Genomic DNA, 20,489 nt, shown 5'->3' with positions numbered 1-20,489 from the left:
ACAACAGGAGATTCGATCTCATAGAGTTCAATTCCCGTTCCCAACCCATGACCAATATGAGCTCGAAGCTTCCTTCGTAACTCCCGGAACTTCTTCGTAGTGGCTCCCTTACATGCCCCATTTCAGAGGGAACCTCAAAGTGGCTCTATTTCATTATATTCCATCCATATCCCAATTCCATTCATTTAATATCCCTTTGGAATTATATTTCCTAATTAATTCCTAAAGAGAAATGCAAACTAATACCAAAAAATGCAAAATGGACCCTTTTTGTTATTTTCTTAACATTTTGTTCTAAAAAAATCCTAAATGCAAAAATGCATATTTTTGTATTTTCATATGAATTAAAGTGCACAAATAAAAACGCAACAATTACCAAAAAAATTCCACAAAATTCACAAAAAATTATAAAATACTAAAGAAATTATTTTTTTTGTTTGAAATTTTGGGAATTATTGCTTAGGGCAAAAATCACGTGCTCACACATATGTGTGTCTGTGTGAGTTTTTGTAGGTGTGTGTATGTGTGTTTTTTATTAAGAATATGTATTTAACATACTGTAACCTGAAGTTTTTTCTCGCAGAAGTCATTGTACGTTTTTAAAATGCAACCAAACTTGTAAGCCTGCGCAACAAAAATGAGTGATTTATATTTTAGTAGTAATATAAAATTATGCAAGAGCTTATTTTTTTTATTCCTATGAAAAAAATCACATTTGAATTATGTCATACAATAAAGATAGTCTAAATTCAGACCAAGGATTATTGAACCTTGGAGTATTTTACAGTGTGTTTTTTGGAATATGGATGAGGTGCTGGAGAAGACAAGCAAGTTGTTCTGTTATGCCCCACTTGTTTACATCGACTGCATTTGGTAGACTTGAATGGTACTGATGATTCAGTCGCAGGTATATGCCTCTTCTTTTGTCTTCTTCCTTGTAAAATCTCTACATCGGGAGGTTTTGTGATTTCAGATTGTACATTTTCTGGTATTTCCCATGATTGTTGATCTCCCACGGTATTCACATGCCCTTCATATGTTTTCAACCATGTTTCCGTTGAATACCAATTTGAGCAGTAATCAGATTTCTGCAAATATCTCTTATTAATAGCAGCAATTGCATGTGGACAGGGCAATTCATCAAGTTGGAATTCCAGGCAGTCACAAGTTCTCTTCTTTAAGTCCACAATGAATTCGATTCCTTCACTATTTATTCTAAACAACATTGAGTCAAGGTTGAACACCTAACAAGGAATAAAAAATTAAAACAAATTATATTAGTGTATTTTTCCTTCAAAACGAAAAAGTATGAAATTTTTTAAATGTAAGCAGTAAATCACTGCAACAGATCTAAAAAGCTGAAGTTAACAAATATACTCACAAACATTTTGCAAGCCAAGTCCATCTTCTTAGTCATCTCTTCTTCTGCCCATATTGATACTCTGTGAAAAGTTTCATTTGCCTTTTTTCTCCGTTCATAAAACCACTCTCCCAGCTTTTCTTGGATGAAATCTAACATTCTTAAAATAGGCATTTCTCTCCCTTTTAGTAAAACGGAATTCATTGATTCTACCATGTTTGTTGTTAGCATATCATAACGTCGCCGTGGGAACCACGATCGAGCCCATCTCTCAGGAGGCTCTTCCATTATGTAATTGTATGTTTTCTTGTCAATACTTTTGAGTTGGGACATTAACTGATTAAAATCTTCACGTTTGTATGATCTTGCAGCACTTTGAAAAAGATTTATTACCATGGCCTTTGCATGTCTTTGCTTTAAATTTTTCTCAAAGTGATATAGGCAGATACCATGGTGAGCTTCAGGAAAAACTCTTCTAATACCATTTGCGATCGATTGGTTTCTATCTGACAAGAAAACCAGTTCACGACGAACTTGAATTGCTTTTCTCATTTCCCCAAAGAACCAAATGTATGCCTCATTGTTTTCTGAATCTGCTACACCAAAACATAAAGGAAAGATTTGATTGTTTGCATCCTTTGATACAGCAACAAATAGAACACCACGATATTTTGACTTCAAAAACGTTGCATCTACTGCAATAACAGGTCTACAGTAGGACCAACCAGCTAGTGATGCCGCAGGAGCAAAGAACAAGTAAGCAAATCTGTACATTGAAACACAGAAAAACAAATTATAAGGTTTGAAGTTTTTCAAATAGTAACATTTGAAATTTCAGGCTGATTGTTAGTATTGTTTTCCTTACCTATTGTGCGCATCTCTTTTTATGCTTGTGTACGTTCCTGGGTTTTTGGCCACCATCATGTGTAGGTATGAAGGAAGAATCTGGTAGTTCTCTTCAGGTGTTCCCCTTATGCAAGCAACAGCTTTTTGAATAGCACGCCATGCCTTGTGATAACCAATGTCAATTCCAAATTTCTTTTTCATTTCATTTTCTACAAAGGCTGGTGTAACCTCTATCTTTTTGTCTCGAACATGTTCTATAATTTGTTCGCTTATAAAATTTGATGTAGCATGCTTCTGATCTGATTTTCTTGCATCAACCGAGCATTCATGGATGTTATGATATTTTATCACCTTGAACAGTGTGGAATTTTTTATTCTGGTGGCACGTACATTCCAACCACATTTGTCCACGATGCATTTCAGCTCGTATCTCTTGGAACATGATCTAACAGCAGTGAATTCAACTTTTTGATTTATCTCCAAGCTGCAGAAAAATTTAGTCATGTTTTCTTTGTTCTCAAAGATTGATCCAACTCTTACTTCCTCAGGTAATGAATCGTGCCTTAGTATTTTACATGGTGGAGATTCTTTGACCTTTCTCCTCACTCTTTTTCTTGATTTCTGAGAAGCAGAAGAACTTTCAGCAATTTCTTCAATTCTATGTGATGTTATCGGTATAAGCTCCATGTTTACTTCATCTTCATTGTTATTTATCATTGCAGAAGGTGAAAAAAAGCTTTGTTGGATTTTGTGTTGGTTGTCAATTTGCATTATTAGCTGTCCTTCTTCTTCTTGGTCATTGAGAAACTGGTATGAATTTATTGGCGGAGGGGATAATTGTTGTGAAGGAGCTGTAATGATAGAAGGTTGTTGCCCTTTGTCTACTTCCATTACTGGCTGTCGTACTTCATATTGATACTCAGCAATAGGCTCTGAATCTATTGCATATGCAAGAGATTGGTTGAATGCTGCTGATTCTGAAAGTTGTATTTTTTCGATGACAAAATGGCAATTCTTGTAGGGTGAATCAGTTGTAAGCAAATGTATACAGGTAGTGAGTTCTTCATCTGAAGTTACAAGCATTCCTTTGCTTGTATTTAGTTTGATATCAGACCATACTTTTAATGCATATTTGGTTGAATCTATATTTGCAACTTCACTAATTTTCTTCAGGAAAGTATTGAATGATATGTCCTTATTAAGTAGAACAAGTTTTGTATCATGATCCAAGTATTTGAAATCAAGAGTCCATCTCCCATTGAATGTTATAACAACGCAAATCGAACTCATCCTGCAGATTCATGTTTAGTGGCAACTATTAGGAAAGTGAACAGAAGAATTTTTATGTTGTATGTGCTGAAGTTTTTACAAATAAACTAAATCATTTAGGCATCTTCTGCTGAAGTTTTTTTGGAAAAAGATCTATGACATAATTAATGAATTCTGCAAATAAAACTTCAGCTTATAACTGCTAAAGTTTTTAGAGATAACCTTAATAACTTCAGCATATTAGCTGAAGTTTTTTTTATCATGGTGATTCATAAATGCAGAGGAAACAACTTCAGCTGGTACGTGCTGAAGATTTTAGAAATGAACTAAAAAACTTCAGGAGATTAATCCGAAGTTTTTTACAGAAAACGATAGCATGTTTCAGCATTAATTACATAGTATACATCATTAACCTACACAATTAAAGTAGTAACTATATTGCGTTTGGGGGTATGTGTTAGTGTAATAAATACATTCATATCATATTCATGCATGCTTTTCATTAGACAACCTTTAAAATTCCTTTTTGCCTTTTCATATACCATGCAAAAGTTTTTCCCCCTATATAAGCACGCTATTCCTTCTGAGTTTATTCACTCAAACACATACATTTTAGCAGATATAAAATACAAAAAGGAGAAAAATGGATGCTGTCATTAGGCAAATAGTGGACGAGATCAAGCAAGACATAATGGAGGCATTTGAGTTGAAGATTGATGAGCTGATAGAAAAGTACGACAAGGAGCTCAAAGAAATTAAGAACAAGCTTGATACGCTTGTGATGTATGCAAGATTTGACAATCTTGCTGATGAAGATGCTCGTCCATCTAGAAGCGACAACGATGATGATGATGATGATGATGATGATGGAATGGACGATTAATTTTTTTGTTTTGTTTATTTATATAATTTGTTTTTATATTTTATTGTGTTTTAATGAAATATTAAGTTTTTGTTATAAGTTTTTTCTGCGTTTCTTTTAATATTTATTCTATTTAAATTCAAAAAATAGCAGAGGAAACGAACTATTCGAAGTTTTTTTAGTAATAACAAAAAAACTTCAGCTGCTTATTCGAAGTTTTTTTAGTGCAACATGATTTTTTAGTTTAGCTAGTGTTGGAGGGAGAACTTCAGCAGTAGGAGGAAAACTTCAGCCTCCTGCTGAAGTTTTTGTGTAATAACAAAAAAACTTCAGCTGCTTGGCCGAAGTTTTTTTAGTGCAATATCATTTTTTAATTTAACCAGTGTAGGAGTAAAATTTCAGGCTCCTTCTGAAGTTTTTAAGTAATAAATAAAAAACTTCAGCTGTTAGGCCGAAGTTTTTTTAGTGCAATATGTTACTAACATATCACACATTAAATTAGAATTTAGTGAATTAATCAGAAAACATTTTGAATTCTAGAGATGAATTTGATTTGAATATGGAATTTATATTCCTTCACTGAAATTCGTCAAACAACCAGAAAACATAAAATTCAAAAACTATTTTGAATTCTGGAGATGAATTTGAATACTTACAATGTATTTGAATTTGAATTTGAATATGGAATTTGAATACGAGACGCGTTCTCAGGAGGAACTGACTGATGGAGGAGATACGGAGGAGATCTGTAATTTGAATATGTGAATACGGAGGAGAGACGCACTTTTATATGTTTTGGAAGGGATATAATGGTCATATTAACACGGATTTTCTGTTAGTTGGTTACGAAATCAATAATTTTTAAAAACATGGTATAGGTTAAAAGGTGGGCTATTTTTGAATTTCACCCAAAATTTTCCTTTCGTTTGAGAGAAGTGATTGCATTGGGCTGTAGAAGTGCAACTTGAACTCAGTGACAAGCCCAAGTCTATTCATTACGGTGTTTATAAGGGAGGGGGGAGTACACGGATGGCCATTCCTAGAGTTGCTATTTAGGGATTAGCTAGTATTTATTTTGCATTGAAAATTTGAATCAAAAATCTCAAATTTAGGACAATTCGGGACATTTTTGTCCCAAAAAATTGAATTAGAAAACTGAAATTCAGGACACATTGACTAATTCCTAAATAACAGTCCTTTAGAGTTGCTACCTCTATGAAATAGGTGGGATGGTCGATTTTGGCATGGCCTATGAATATTTAGCTACTATTTGAAATATACTAATCAATAGTCATTTTTTAAGGCGGACATAAATTCTGAACAAATTTAACTCTAACTAAATCTAGAAAAACTCAAGCAACAACTATTAGAATTTGAACATTTATCAATTCAAATTCTACGAAATGGTTATCAAACCAACCTTTCCTGAGATGCAGGGTAATTAAATATGATCCTCGCATTTTGAATTATACTGATACTATAAAAATTATTTAGGCTAATATATAGTAAGTTAATACACGTGGTTCTCTTCTCCTTTTTTTCTTCTTTAATTAACTATATTTCTTTTTCCTTCAGGCCGCTGCAATACTTTCACTCTTGCCAGAAGTTTCAGAGTTAGCAGAATGCAATTCTGAGTGGTTGTGATGGTTTTCAGTCTTCTTTGAAAGGATAAGCTTTAATTTCTCCTTTCTTTCGTCTTTTTTCATTTGTTGTTCCCTACACTCCATACTACAAAATGCAGTATCTCCCCTGTTCACATACAAGATCTATATTAGTCAACAATTTGATTAATCTAAAAGGTTTAATATGAATGAGTAATATATTTTATTTTTCTGTGGTTTCATATGTCAATAATTGTTGCCCCACAAAATTTATAAAAAGACACATTGATAGTTCATAATGCAATAAACTAATTGACCAATAATACAACAAGTCTTCCGAAAATAGAAATCTCTTTTTCTTTTCACTTATTCTGGTTATCTCAGTTCAAAATTTCAGAAATTCTTATTTTCCTACTCATAAAACTGTAACATTTTTCAGGTGAAATACATGTCCAAACATAATTTCAAATTCGAAATATCATTTTCTTAACTCCAAATACTATTTTTTCCAAAAATTATACTAATTTTTATGTCCAATCGCCTACTCAAATTGCTTTAAAAAATTCATGCCTTCTAATTGCTAGCTGACTGAGAACTTGTTATCAAGAAGAAGCACAAAAGGGAAGTATATGCACATGTGGACTTTAACTTCTATATATTGACGGTGTAAAAGATTTTTTAAATACTATCGGTTCAGCTAAAAATATACTACAGTAAATATAGTAAATATTCGTAAAAAGTGAAATTATTAACCTAAAAAATATGGCATGTTACATGTTGCAACAGATATTAAAATACGTTGATAGTATAAAAATTCTTTACGCTGTTAAATTCGTGTGTGTTTACCTGTACATGTAGATATCTCGACCAGGTGCTAAACGACGATTACAAAGGCCACAGGTTTTCAAGAAATGAGCCGTCTCTTCTATCTGAAAACCTACACTTGAACTTCTCTGGTGGTATTTCGGCAAGACTATGGCTATGGAATTTTGATTGTTATGATCGTATCCATTGACTTTAAACTCATCAACAACATCAGACGGTTCTGGTTCTCCGGCGTTCACTACATCAACGGCTATCCCTGTCATGCTTGTCGTCCTATTCATTGAAGGACGTCGTCCCATCTTCCCCAATATCATCTTCTTTTGAAATAATTAGCAAACTTTTTTCTTCTTTTTTTCCCTACTGTTGTGGTCTGTGTATGCTTTTATAGAGAAATGGGAGGCAAGAAATGGAGATAAACGGAANGATTTTTTAATTTAGCCAGTGTATGTGGAAAACTTCAGCCTCCTGCTGAAGTTTTTGAGTAATAACAAAAAAACTTCAGCTGCTTGGCCGAAGTTTTTTAGTGCAATATCATTTTTTTAATTTAGCCAGTGTATGTGGAAAACTTCAGCCTCCTGCTGAGGTTTTTAAGTAATAAATAAAAAACTTCAACTGTTAGGCCGAAGTTTTTTAGTGCAATATGATTTTTTAATTTAGCCAGTGTATGTGGAAAATATGCTGAAGTTTTTCAGTAATAAATAAAAAACTTCAGCTGTTAGCCGAAGTTTTTTTAGTGCAATATGATTTTTTAATTTAGCCAGTGTAGGAGAAAAATTTCAGGCTCCTTCTGAAATTTTTAAGTAATAAATAAAAAACTTCAGCTGTTAGGCCGAAGTTTTTTTAGGCTCCCTCTGAAGTTTTTAAGTAAAAAATAAAAAACTTCAGCTGTTAGGCCGAAGTTTTTTTAGTGCAATATGTTACTAACATATCACATTAAATTAGAATTCAGTGAATTAATCAGAAAACATTTTGAATTCTGGAGATGAATTTGATTTGAATATGGAATTTATATTCCTTCACTGAAATTCGTCAAACAACCAGAAAACATAAAATTCAAAAACTATTTTGAATTCTGGAGATGAATTTGAATACTTACAATGTATTTGAATTTGAATTTGAATATGGAATTTGAATACGAGACGCGTTCTCAGGAGGAACTGACTGATGGAGGAGATACGGAGGAGATCTGTAATTTGAATATGTGAATACGGAGGAGAGACGCACTTTTATATGTTTTGGAAGAGGTATAATGGTCATATTAATACGGATTTTCTGTTAGTTGGTTACGAAATCAATAATTTTTAAAAACAGGGTATAGGTTAAAAGGTGGCATAAAAAATGGGTACCGCTGCAAATCCCCCCTTTCAAGATGAGCAAATTATGCTATATGCCTATTCTACCCAAAAAAATTACCCGCCTTTACCTATTCTATAAATAATTACAATATGTACCTATGCAACTAAAAGTAATTACCCGTTAATCCTTCTTCCTATTGTGGCTTGTTAAAGCTAACTTTTCTCCTCCTTTTCTCTTTTTCTCCTATCCTTTTCTCCGCTCTTTCTCTTTCTTTTGTCAATGTCCCTATATTTTTTCATAAGACATTTGATCTATCTACCTCCCTCTCCTATCTTTATCATTTGTCCCAGAAAAAAAGTTAAGAAAGAAAGATCTATAAAAAATGAATAAAAATTTCTTAGATTTCAATTTGCTACCAATTTGTGAAGTTATTTATATAATCACAAATTTTGACTTATGAGCGTGTTCGGAATGTATTTTGGAGGTCCGTGGTAGATTTAGGCTTGAATTGGAGAAATTAGAAATTTGGCGTTTTCCGGTCGATAGTGGAAATCTTGATATCGAGGTCGTATTAGATTTTCGGAAATTGGAGTAGGTCCGTTGTGTCATTTGTGATGTGTGTGCAAAATTTCAGGTCATTCGGATAAGGTTTGATAGGTTTTTACATCGTTTGCGAAATTCGGAGGTTTTGGAATCCTTAGGCTTGAATTCGAAGGTGATCTAATATTTTGATGTTGTTTTGAGTGTTCTGAAGGTTGGAATAAGTTTGAGTAGTGGTATATGACTTGTTGGCAGGTTTAGAAGTTTGGGTTGAAATATAGTTGAACAAGAGAAGAAGACGAATTTGTATTGTATACTCAAATAGTATACAAATATACCAATTCATTCAAACTATATACCCTATTAGTATAGCTATATACTATATTGGTATCACATGCTAGTTGAATTATTTTTTGGTTGTATTAGCTGCATTTATTAGTACAATATTTGATTTTCTTTTAATAATAGTAATATAGTACAATATCTTGAAATACTTATTATATTAATATGTGGTGCACTATTTTTTTTATTTTTCTCTTTATGCATGTGTGTTATGTAATAGTAGTATAGTCATATAGTTGCAGGGAATTAACCAGTAAAACTGTATACCATGTTGGTATAGTTATATACCATATTGGTATCATATGGTAGTTTGAACATTTTTTTTGGTTGTCTTGGCTACATTTTTAAGTGAATTCTATTCTGAAATTATTTATATGAACGTGATTTGCAGTGCTGGAATTTTTTTGTGCTGATGGATATAGATTATGTACTAGTTTTTAATAATTATGGGCAATTGTTGGAACGACCCATACAACTATATACCCTGTTCGTATATGGAATGAGCAAGTTGCTTTGCGGATATTTAGCTTGCAATGCGAGCATGTAATTTTCTCATACTTTTATTGTATCCTTTAATGTTTTGGTATAGTAGTATAGTCACAGATAGTTGTAGCAATATTCTAGAGCAATCATATACTCTGTTGGTATACATGTATACCATATTGGTAACATATGGTACTAGAAGTCTTTTTTGCTACTTATATTTTTACTGTATTTTTTAATATTTTATTATCATTTCTATTCTAACTAGTATATATGGAGATTTAGTGGCCGTAGATTATGTTTTCTTGCTCCATCACTGGTTGGTGTTACTGCTAATGGTAGAGTATGTACTGATATTTGTAGGGAGGGAGATCAAGGTTTGCATGGCAATCATGTGAAATTAGAAAAGGAACAAGAAATAAGGAAAAAAAAAGTAAAGAAGGAGTCAAATTTGAGTGTGAAATAAGTTATGATAAAGATAACAATAATACGATTTAGGCAAAAATAAATGAATAAAAGAGAAAAAAGAAAAAACTAGGAAGAAAATGAGAAAAAAGAAAAGGAGAAAAGAAATAAAAAAAGGAAAAAAAGAAAAGAATCATAGAAATAAAAAAGAATTGGAAAAATAAAGAAAAAATTCCTACCAAAAACTACTATGGGTAGGAAATGTAATTAGCTTATGGGTAGAAAAATAAATGGGTAGACAAGGATATATAGTTTTATTTTTGTGGGTAACTGTGTCAAACCCCCTTTAAAGATCACTACGATCAAATTATTTATGTCCGGTAGTCAAATAAAGTTTCCTTTTTTTTTTTTTGGATTTAGTCAAGGCTCGAGACGTCTTTTATGTTGTTGTGATGAGTAAAGAGCTTATAAGCCCAAGCCCGATGTACCTAAGTAGAGTCCATTTATACTGTGGCCTTTTCTTCTTTTATTTTCCAGAAAGAAACTTTTAGCCTTCTAAAATATTCCGAACCCTTAAACCCTAGGGTTTAAGAACCGGCTTTTGCCGCGAGCAATGCCTCAGTTCAAAATCCGTACGTTACTCTACATATCCGTATATATAAACCCACATTTTCTCTCCTAAAACTATTATGAAATCTCTTTTAAGAACCCTAATTATATTCCTTAAACATGGTGGGTTTTTTGCATAATGATCCCATAATAGGTAATAATGACCTTGAACAAGACATCAAGAATCAAACTTCTTCAGAGCTTAAGCAGGAAACTGACCCATTTGACATATTTACCCCTGACCTAGACGAGTTCTCTTGCTCTTTTGCTGATTCTTTTCTTGATTTTGATTCCTTAAAGGATTTTCTTGCTGAGAGCCCCACAGTAGATAGTATGGCTGATGTGAAACAAGACCCATTTGAGGTTTGTAATGAAGAAGCTGTTTTTGGCACTGTTAATGGATGTAATGAGGTGGGTGTTGGTGAAATTTGTGAAAAGGTTGAAATTTTTGACGCCATTGACAGAGAAAATGAGGTGGGTATTGGTGGGATTTGTGAGGAAGTTGAAGTTTTTGACAGAAATGATAAGGTGGTTATTGGTGGAATTTCTGAGAAAGTTAAAGTTTCTGGCGCCGTTGTAAGGGATAATGAGGTGGGTATTGGTGGAAATTGTGAGAAAGCTGACTTTTTTGACACTGTTGACAGGGATAATGAGGTGGGTATTAGTGGAATTTGTAAGGAAGTTGAAGTTTTTGACGCTGTTGACGGAGATGGTGATGTGGGTATTGATGGTATTTGTGGGAAAATTGAAGTTGAAAAGGAAGGGGATGTAGAGGGTTGTGAAAAATTGAATTATTTGAATCTTGAAAAGAGTAAAATGGGGGTAATTGAGAAGATGGGTAAAGTTAGTATAAATAGTAGTGGTAGTGATATTGTTAGGGAGAGTGAAAATATTAGTAGGGATGAGGAAAAAAATGTGACAAGTGAGAAGAAAAACACAGGAAAGAGTGATGTGTCAAAAGGTGGTGATAGTGATTCTGAGTCTGATATAGAGAGTTCATCTTGTTCATCGTTGTCCGAGTTCACGAGTAGTGATGAGGGAGGAAAAAGAAGAGAGGATAGAAAGGGATGGGGAATCAAAGGGGCGATGGAATTGGAAGAAGGTGAGATACAAACATCTGATGTAGATGTAGATGAGATGGTTGCTTGGAGCGAAGATGAGGAGGAGGATTCAGGTGTTAAAGGACCCATCAGGTCTAAGAACGAGCTTCCGGTAACGATTACATCTCTAACATCATATTCATATGGATATAATGTTGCATTACGCTGTTCTATACAATATGTACCATGTTGGACATTTGAATTATAAAAAGTGGTTTATCGAATCTTGGCTAAACAATTTTTTTTTTAGTGGAAACAGCCTCTCTACCTTCTTAAGGAAGAAGGTAGGGGTAAGGTATGCGTACACTCTACCCTCCCCAGACCCCACTAGTGGGGTTACACTTGGTTTGTTGTTGTAAGCCGCTAAGCTAATAACTCTGTTCTAGACACACTTTACTTGGTTATAGTCGTCAGCCCTTTGAGGTTTATATTTACAGAAACAACAAAAAGGGGGAAAAACCGGAAACAAAAAGAAGCAAAAACGAAGTCCTCAGACCATGGATACATGCTGCAGATCTATTTTGGGGTTGGATAATGAATCCTCTATATCTATTTTGTTTCATTTGAACACATTTCATCAGTCCCATATGTTCCGGATTAGGCATATCAGTCTGACTTTTTTGCCTGAAAAGAAAGTGGAAAAGGGCTTGACTGATTAGTTTTTGCATCTCGTCATATCGAGAGGTTAACATATGTTCTGGATTAGGCATACAAGTCCCAGTATTTGGCTATACAGAAAGTGAAGAATGGCTTAAATGAGTAGTTTTTAGGCTTATCTAGTGGTTATCATCAGGGGCGGAGCCACAGTACATGTTACGGGTTCGGCCGAACCCAGTAACTTTGGTCTAACCCCTATATTTGTCTTAAGAAATTTATTGAATATGTATAGATTCTTAATTTAGAACCCAGTAACTTAAAAGAACTAGAATTTTGAACCCAGTAACTTTAAATTCTGGCTCCGCCTCTGGTTATCATCATCAAGTTAAAGTTTCTTTTTGGTGGTATTGACGCAAGTATGTTTCATTTACAGTGTAGTGTACTTTGACCTGGAGGTTAGCTTGTGACTTATTGCTGACCGCTATTGTTTGTCTGATTGTAATTTTCCTTCTACTTTTACATATAGAATTTTGATAGTGCTTAGACTTGTTCAGTAGTGATAGATCTTTTCTGCATAAGCTGCATCCTTCAGTTCCCTCGGGTATAAGTTGTGATATTTAGAGGATTCTGCGCATACATTATAGGTCCGGATAGAAAGAAAGAACCTAGGTATGAAGAAAATCAGAGACGGCAAATGAAATGAGGAGAGGAGACAGAAGATAGGAACTAGGGAGAAAGAGCTTGGGGTGGGGGGTTGGTAAAGTCAGTTTTTTTTAAGTGTAAGTACTGAATAAATCATTTCAGTAAACTCTGACTTGCATCCGTCGACTTAATTGTCATCGTCTGGTAGACTTGTTTAGTGTTTTGCATGTTATTGACATGACACTATCACTCTATGTTTGCTCACTTGGTCATCCAGTTGAAGACATAATAACACAGAGTCTTAAAGAAATGTGTCTTCCAAACAAAAAAACGAATTGGCAGCTCAGAATAATAATATGGGTTTGTTTCACAAATGATCATTTTGGCATGCAAATATTAAGTCATTTGTTAATCATGCATTTGCAGGTTCTTCCCCCGGTTCCGATAGTGAATGCAACTTTGCTACCGCATCACCAGACCCTGCCTGTTGGAGTTGTTTCAGCGGTAAGACCAAAAAAAAAATAGCTATGTTTTGTATATTAAGTATAAATATACATATAATATACATAATCAGATGGGCCAAAAATGAAAAAGACCCCCCCCCCCCCCCCAAATAAAAAAGAACAAGCACAGACACTGCTTGCTTGTATATAATTTTAGATTCTTAATTCAAATGTTTATTTGATCTCTATGTGGTTCAATACAGATTCTTGGTGCCCAAGTTGTTGTAGAAGGGGTGGAGAAGCATAATCCTCTTAGTGATGGTTCTATTCTTTGGATAACAGAAAGCAGATCCCCACTGGGTATAGTGGACGAGATTTTTGGGCCTGTCAAGAACCCCTACTACATTGTAAGATACAATAGTGAGAGCGAAGTCCCCGCTGAAATCAACCAAGGCACTTTGATCTCTTTTGTCCCGGAATTTGCAAATCATGTCCTTAACGATGGAAGTCTTTACAAGAAAGGGTATGATGCATCTGGTGAAAATGATGAAGAGGTGTCCGCGGATGAAGAATTTTCAGATGATGAGAAGGAGGCTGAGTACAAGAGAATACTGAAAATGAAAAAGAGGGGCACAAATGACGAGAAAGTTGGAAACAAGAAGAAGGACAAAAAGAAATTCAGAAATCGATCTCAGAACTCGAAATGTGAGCAAGCTATGAAGCCACCAGTCGAGCAAAGTCAAAATCTCATCCCACCTGTTACTGGTTCTTCCCAAGGACAGAGGTCAGGCAATAGGACTGACTTAGTTCCTTCATTTCATCATCCGCAACAGGCCCCTGCTTTTGCAGCGCCTTCAAGTGGAGTTTGGACTAATATAATCCCAAATCAGCAGCCCGGGAATATGGGCTTACCTAATACTTTGCCAACAATTGGCATGCCATGGCAACAACAATGTCATCCTCAGCAAATGTTTCAAATGCCTTTGCCTAATGGAGTACCTTTACAACAGCAATTCAATCCAGGACCTCCTCATAACTTTATCTTGCCGTTTTTACAGCCAGATTTTGGCACAGGGCAAGCGTTTGCACCTTGGCCGGCATTGGGACAAAATGGTTTCAATCAACCACCATTTGCTTTGGGGGGCTTACCAGGCCAATTGGCACATTTACCTTTCAACATGGGAGGTCAGATACCAGTTAACGTACCACAAGCAGGAGCCAACAACAATTCACATCCACCAGCTGCAGTTCCTGCTATTAACAGTTCTCTGAACTTCAATCAAGGCAATAATTTTGGTGGTGGCTGGAATGCAAATTTTCAGGGTGGTGGTAGTTTTGGACCACAAACAGGAGACAACAGCAATTCACAACAACCTGCTGCAGTTCCTGCTATTAACAGTTCTCTGAACTTCAATCAAAGCAATCATTTTGTTGGTGGCTGGAATGCGAATTTTCAGGGTAATGGTGGTTTTGGACCACAAACAGGAGACAGCAGCAATTCACAACAACCTGCTGCAGTTCCCGTGAATGGACCAGAAACAGGAGACAACAACAATTCACATCCACCTGCTATTGTTCCAGGCAATACTAATGGTTGTCCGAACTTCAATCAAGGCAATCATTTTGGTGGTGGCTGGAGAGGAAATGGTCGGGGTGGTGGTGGCCGGTTTGGCCGTGGGAGAGGGAGAGGGAGGGCGCGACGTTATTGAAGGTGAAAACAAAGTGCTTCCGTGGAGAAAATTAGCACTAACTTTGGTTCTACATATAGCAGCTAATTTCCAGATTTTTTTCCCATTCCCTCATAGGTCTGGGTGTGTATAGTGCTAGTTACTGTTTTAGTTTGCATTATAGGTTTTTTATTTTTTGTCCCAAAGTTCCAAATGTCTGCTTATACGACCCTTTCTTTAGGTAATTTGTTCTTCCAGTTTTGCTCTTAGGACTAAGTGATTGGTTTAATCATCAAAATGCTAGATTTTGAATCAACTTATTGATCTTATGGTATATCTCAGTATCGAGATTTGTTTATAACTCTCCTTGGGGTTGGGTAATACCTGGGGTGGCTATTTATGATACAATGCAATTTGTGCGACCATATGTCCATACAATATGCATGGGATTATTACATGCTTCAATGGGATCTTTTATCCTGGTTGGAACATCTAGCATTACCTCATGCTTGGTGGCAATGAGGTTTTTATTTGAGAGATACGTCTAGCATTCCCTCTCGAATTAGCTAATGTTATTTATCTTTAATATTCATATATTTTTCAGAAAATATCTTTTGCTCATCAAAACAGGAAAAAGGATTTTCCATGAACAATGTTCATATCGAATACACATTGTTTCTCACAGCAGCTGGTTATGTTGTAAAGTATGGAGATTTAAATGATCTGTCTGAACCATACAAACGAATACTACATAGGAAAAGATAAAGCCTTTGACTGTAATTGTAAATTTTCATTAAATCCCTGAAAGAGAATCTCAGCAAAAACATAGTGTAAACATGTACAGGGGTTAAAATGGATTAATGATGGGGAAAAACATACCCATTTAAATTGAAATAAGTATTCAAGTATGACAAAAGAAGTTAAGGGGTGAAATCAAGCTTTTGCATTCCTTGTGAAATCAATGCAAGTCTGGCAACTGCAGTCTGAGAAACGGCATATTTCACATCCAAAACACACACAGGAAGTGCATCCTCTACACGTTGGAGAACGCGAACATCCCCTGTACACCCTACGGCTTGCTCGTTCTTCATCATCATCACATGAAACTCTAAAACACAAGAAGACAACAAACAAATATGTCCAGAATGAATACAAGTTACATTGATCATGGACATGGTATTGTTAAAGGGATGATAAATATAGTACACATCATAAAGGAAAACCAGGCAGGTAGAGTCTGTCTTCGCTAAATATAGCCACATTATAGAAACTTTAGTGTTAATTGGACAGTGTACAGATTTTGGTAATTGGCCTCGGATAGAATTACCCCTCCCAAAACTGCAAACTCCAAAAGAAAAGGGGAAAATGATAGAAGAAGGGAGAAAGGCTCCAATTCTCAAATCAAACTGCACATTACTAACTTGGAAAATTGAGTGATGCATCAAGTAAAACTAAGTGGTAAATATAATCTCTTCCTGGAGAAAACAGAAACTTATTTGGTGGTTCACAACTACACAGTATCACCAAAAATGGCATGTTAAGTATTAGAGAAAGCTTTCTGCCCACTCAGTCCAAAACAAAGTCAGCAACAAAAGCAAGAAATCAGACTATAGAGAATGATAACTAAGCAGATTGGACATATCAACGAGATGTTCCTCGCCTATTCAGCAGCGTGGATAGGCTTCATTAGTATAAACGAACAAAAACAGATGGCATGGCACCTCCGGCAGAGTAGGTCCAATTGAATGACAGAATTACAACCACGTTCATAATATTGCATTTCGAATTTCCAAGTCACATAGGAAACAGTATTATTTCCTTGTCTATACCATGTCCATTAACTTGAAACTTTTGATAGAATGGAGCTCAATCTAAACTGCCTGAACCGTGAATATCACAGATATCAGGAGCACATAATCACAACAATGGTAATAATTTGATAAATTCTAGACATCACTTCCGGAATAACTTGATATCTGCTCTACTCAAGTAAAAACATAGTCTGGTCAACCTTAACTTCCTGCTTATCCTCTACCTGTCTTCTGATAGTGTAGGCCATCAACACATCTTCTCTTGGAGATAGGAGGAAGGACTTCCTTTCCATCAAAGTTTGTGTGCGTGTGTGGTGGGGGGGGGGAGGGGGGGTAAGAAATTATTTGATATCTCCTAGTATCAAAGAAAGTACTATGACATTTTCCTATATGTAACATCTTTTGTGAATTAGCTACTCATTCATTTTTGGAGCATCACATACATAACTAAACTCCAACGCTTTCCACCATTTAAGCCTTGATCATGGATCCGACCATACATCTTGAGAGCAAGCACAATGCTAATTGTAGTCTTCTGATTGCACAAAAATCTCGGTTTCTGACAGAGTATTATTAATCCAACATATTCTAATAAACCTTGCAAGTTGTCTCACTCATTGCACAACACCTTTCAGATGAATTGTACTTCTGTATTTTGTGCACGCTTTTCTGATACCAACATTTTTTATATGCTTGCAGCTACTTATACTTTTCCAAGAACGAACCCCACAGCACACTCAGAATCCACATTCATACATTTTGTCTCTCATTATTCAGAACTTATATTTCTATCAGAAACCCTTTGTCACAAAGCATGCCGGACAATACTTGTTTTAAGCAATGTCTTGAATATATTGAGTGAAAAGTTCATGACCAAATACGTAGTTCTTTACGTTCATACTAGCATGCTGCATAGGAATCATTATTCCCTTAAATTTAGTAATGAGATGTAAAGAGGTACTCTTTTAATTGCCTTGCCTAAATCAGATAATTTTCAACATTTCCAAATGAGCTTGCATGTCCTTTTTGGTCAGAAAATCCTCCCCCAAAAGCAATATAATGATGTCACAGAGCCAAACATTTGCTTAGAAGGAATGCATTCAAAATGATGTCCATTCTAACTAGCAATCTCGAATCAGAGATATTCATGTACTGATTTTTAACAATTGAATAGTCTTACACGAAGCTGAACACAGATCAAAATCAGATGATCGAAATAGGCAAGTAATTTTATTTGTGTATGAGCTAAAGACATCAAAGTTAATTTAACAGGATATCGATACTTCTCACCGTCCCACTTGCTAGTAACTGACTCCTACTTATAAATTGCCATTACAAAATTCAGAACGATCAATTAGAAGAAATTTCTTTTTGAGTATGAGCAATAGATTGAAAAACGACAGCCTGCATATGTAAAATATACTCACTATTAAAGAAATTAAGCATGAAAAGGGAACATACTTGTCATAAGGAATATCAGAGCACTTCCAATGCTGATTAGCCAAAGCATCATGGTAGCTCCTGCATTCTTCATTTGTGCGGAGACGAAATCTGCGTTCTTTGTTGCAATCAGTACATCTGATAAACTCATCGCGATGACAAGCTCGCCCATTTTGAGATCTATGTGATCCATTGGCCTTTGAAGATTGGTTATAATATTTGAGTAGTGCAGTCTTTACCACTGGAACTTTCTCACCATCAACAATGATCCAAATATTATTCTTCCATTTCCTGGAAGTCTCTCTTCCAGAATGCTTCTCAAATGCAGCTGGAGTCAGCTTGTCTAATCACAAAAGAGCAACTTTTACTAGAAGCAACACATGGGAAATATCTATCAAATAAGGTAATAAAAACAGGTTAATTTTCTGTTTCATAAAAATCAAAGAGGTAAGAATTACTACAAATTATACCATTGCTAAATGACTCAGTGACGAGAAAAAAAAGGTAGAATATTAAATTCATTCCAATAGGTAAGAACATACTAATGAATAATGATCAAGTGACATACAGAAAAATACATGCGTCACAAGAAGCTACACTATTATTGATCTTATATTTCTACCAAGAACTCAACTTTCTAATCTGACAACCTAGTTTATACGCAGGAAAAACAAATTCCACATTTAGAGTGAAGAATGCCAGCTTAATTGTTAACTTGAAAGCCCTTCTACGGCTAGCACTTAATAGAAGTTCAAAACTAATCAAGAAACTAAGTATCTTGTTCCCAAACAGAGACAGTGCCTCTATTGAGAAGTAAGTATACATTAGTTCATATCTCTTGTGAAATGTTGCTTCTTAAGGGGCAATCTAGTTAACTTATGATAATCCTCAGAATTCATAAATGCCCTTAGACGGGTTTAAATGGAGCCACATGGATAAGGAAGATCCATACAGCCATCCCATTTTGCTCGGGAATGCACATGCTGCAGGCTTTTTTTTAAAACCCCTCCCTAGGAGCTCCCCCTTTGCTCCCTTAGTGACTCGAACGCACAACCTTTAGTTGGAGGTGAAGGGTGCTTACCACTTGAGCAACCCTCTCTTGTCACATGCTACATGTGTTCAACTAAACCAGTACACACAGTAAACGCTCCTTCCAGAAAGTAATTAGCAAAGGTCATAGGACAAAATTTTGCGCATGGTTATTTCTTTAGCCAATATCGCTTGATAAATTTATGAGATTGCTGCCACCTAAATAGAATATATCAACCAGAAATACAAAAATTGCACGCCGTATGAAGAGTTGAGGTAATAAACATCACTTCACCAAACCCATATAAACAGAACTCATCATCAAAGATCACACTTTTTACCAACCAAATCATCTACAGAAGAGTCGCGTATCAAACGTAATTCTAAATATAAAATACCATTAGCTCCCAAGCTAACCATCTCGACTGATCGAACAGAATGAAACCGATTAATATGGAACTGCTAAAGATGGAAAACAATAGTTGCTTTAAAATGCTCATTAGTCAAACAAATGTCATTGTTGAATATATCACAAAGAACATCCCACACTCGAGAAAATTATCATATACATGAAATATTGTTTTTTTGGAAAAAAAACAGCAACGCGTCAATTCAAAAAACACAGAAACAACATTCCATCGTAAGCCCATGGTGCTATGGTAGAATCAAGAATATGCATTTGACGCAAACATATTTCTTAAGAAGAAACAAAAAATATTGGCGAGTATATAAGTAAAAACCTTCAGGGCAGCCAGGGGTACAATCGCAGGAGATTACAAGTTCACCAGAGGAGAAAACCCTAAGTTTAGCAACAGCATCACCGTAACGGTGGCTGGTGCATCCACACATGACTTCCACGTAATCATCTCCTCTCTTCACTCCACTTATCTCTCTCAACTCTTCTTCACTGAACATATCGTCCCCTAACTCTCTCTGTTATTGCAATAAAACAAAACTTCGAGTTTTTACATAAAAAATCGAACCTTTTTTCGCATAAGAAATCAAAAGAAAGGGATCGAATACGACAAATATGCAAGTGTTCGTTGCAGCTGGAGTCAGCTTTTGTCGATAGATATACAGAGAGAGTTTATACGTAAAAATGCATTGGAGAGAGACAAAAGGGGAAGAACCGAGAAACCGTTTGGGTATCTGATGAGAGAAATCGCCTCAGCAAGTAGCCATCTTTAAGAGATCTGGTGTCCTAAGCTTCGAAAAAGGAGGATCTTTGGGGGTTTTATAGAGAGAAAGAGAGTGTGTTCAAAGAGTCAGGCTTGGGGTGGGGTGGGGGTGGGGGTGGGGAGTGGGGGAGAAGTTATATTGTT

At 35.4% G+C, this 20,489-nt stretch overlaps 3 protein-coding genes across 3 annotated transcripts; 1 reads left to right on the top strand and 2 right to left on the bottom strand.

The window, feature by feature from the left end:
* Nucleotides 1-5,775: 5,775 nt before the first annotated feature.
* Nucleotides 5,776-7,144, bottom strand: LOC109211149. The gene is made up of 2 exons (XM_019374648.1): nucleotides 6,785-7,144; nucleotides 5,776-6,086 (listed from the first exon to the last, which is right to left on the bottom strand). Exons 1-2 carry the CDS (start codon nucleotides 7,075-7,077, stop codon nucleotides 5,909-5,911), a joined length of 471 nt encoding a protein of 156 aa, XP_019230193.1. The 5' UTR covers nucleotides 7,078-7,144; the 3' UTR covers nucleotides 5,776-5,908.
* A 3,247-nt stretch (nucleotides 7,145-10,391) lies between these two features.
* On the top strand, nucleotides 10,392-15,228 carry LOC109211155. Its single transcript, XM_019374654.1, has 3 exons — nucleotides 10,392-11,650; nucleotides 13,204-13,281; nucleotides 13,484-15,228. Exons 1-3 carry the CDS (start codon nucleotides 10,559-10,561, stop codon nucleotides 14,927-14,929), a joined length of 2,616 nt encoding a protein of 871 aa, XP_019230199.1. The 5' UTR covers nucleotides 10,392-10,558; the 3' UTR covers nucleotides 14,930-15,228.
* Nucleotides 15,229-15,582: 354 nt separating this feature from the next.
* Nucleotides 15,583-20,431, bottom strand: LOC109211157 (protein ULTRAPETALA 1-like). The gene is made up of 3 exons (XM_019374657.1): nucleotides 19,908-20,431; nucleotides 18,160-18,481; nucleotides 15,583-15,995 (listed from the first exon to the last, which is right to left on the bottom strand). Exons 1-3 carry the CDS (start codon nucleotides 20,080-20,082, stop codon nucleotides 15,821-15,823), a joined length of 672 nt encoding a protein of 223 aa, XP_019230202.1. The 5' UTR covers nucleotides 20,083-20,431; the 3' UTR covers nucleotides 15,583-15,820.
* Nucleotides 20,432-20,489: the final 58 nt, after the last annotated feature.

Source organism: Nicotiana attenuata, unplaced genomic scaffold, assembly GCF_001879085.1.
Source record: "Nicotiana attenuata strain UT unplaced genomic scaffold, NIATTr2, whole genome shotgun sequence".
NCBI lineage: Eukaryota > Viridiplantae > Streptophyta > Magnoliopsida > Solanales > Solanaceae > Nicotiana > Nicotiana attenuata.
The sequence above is the reverse complement of the archived record's forward strand: the minus strand, read 5'-3'. Positions and strand labels throughout refer to the sequence as shown.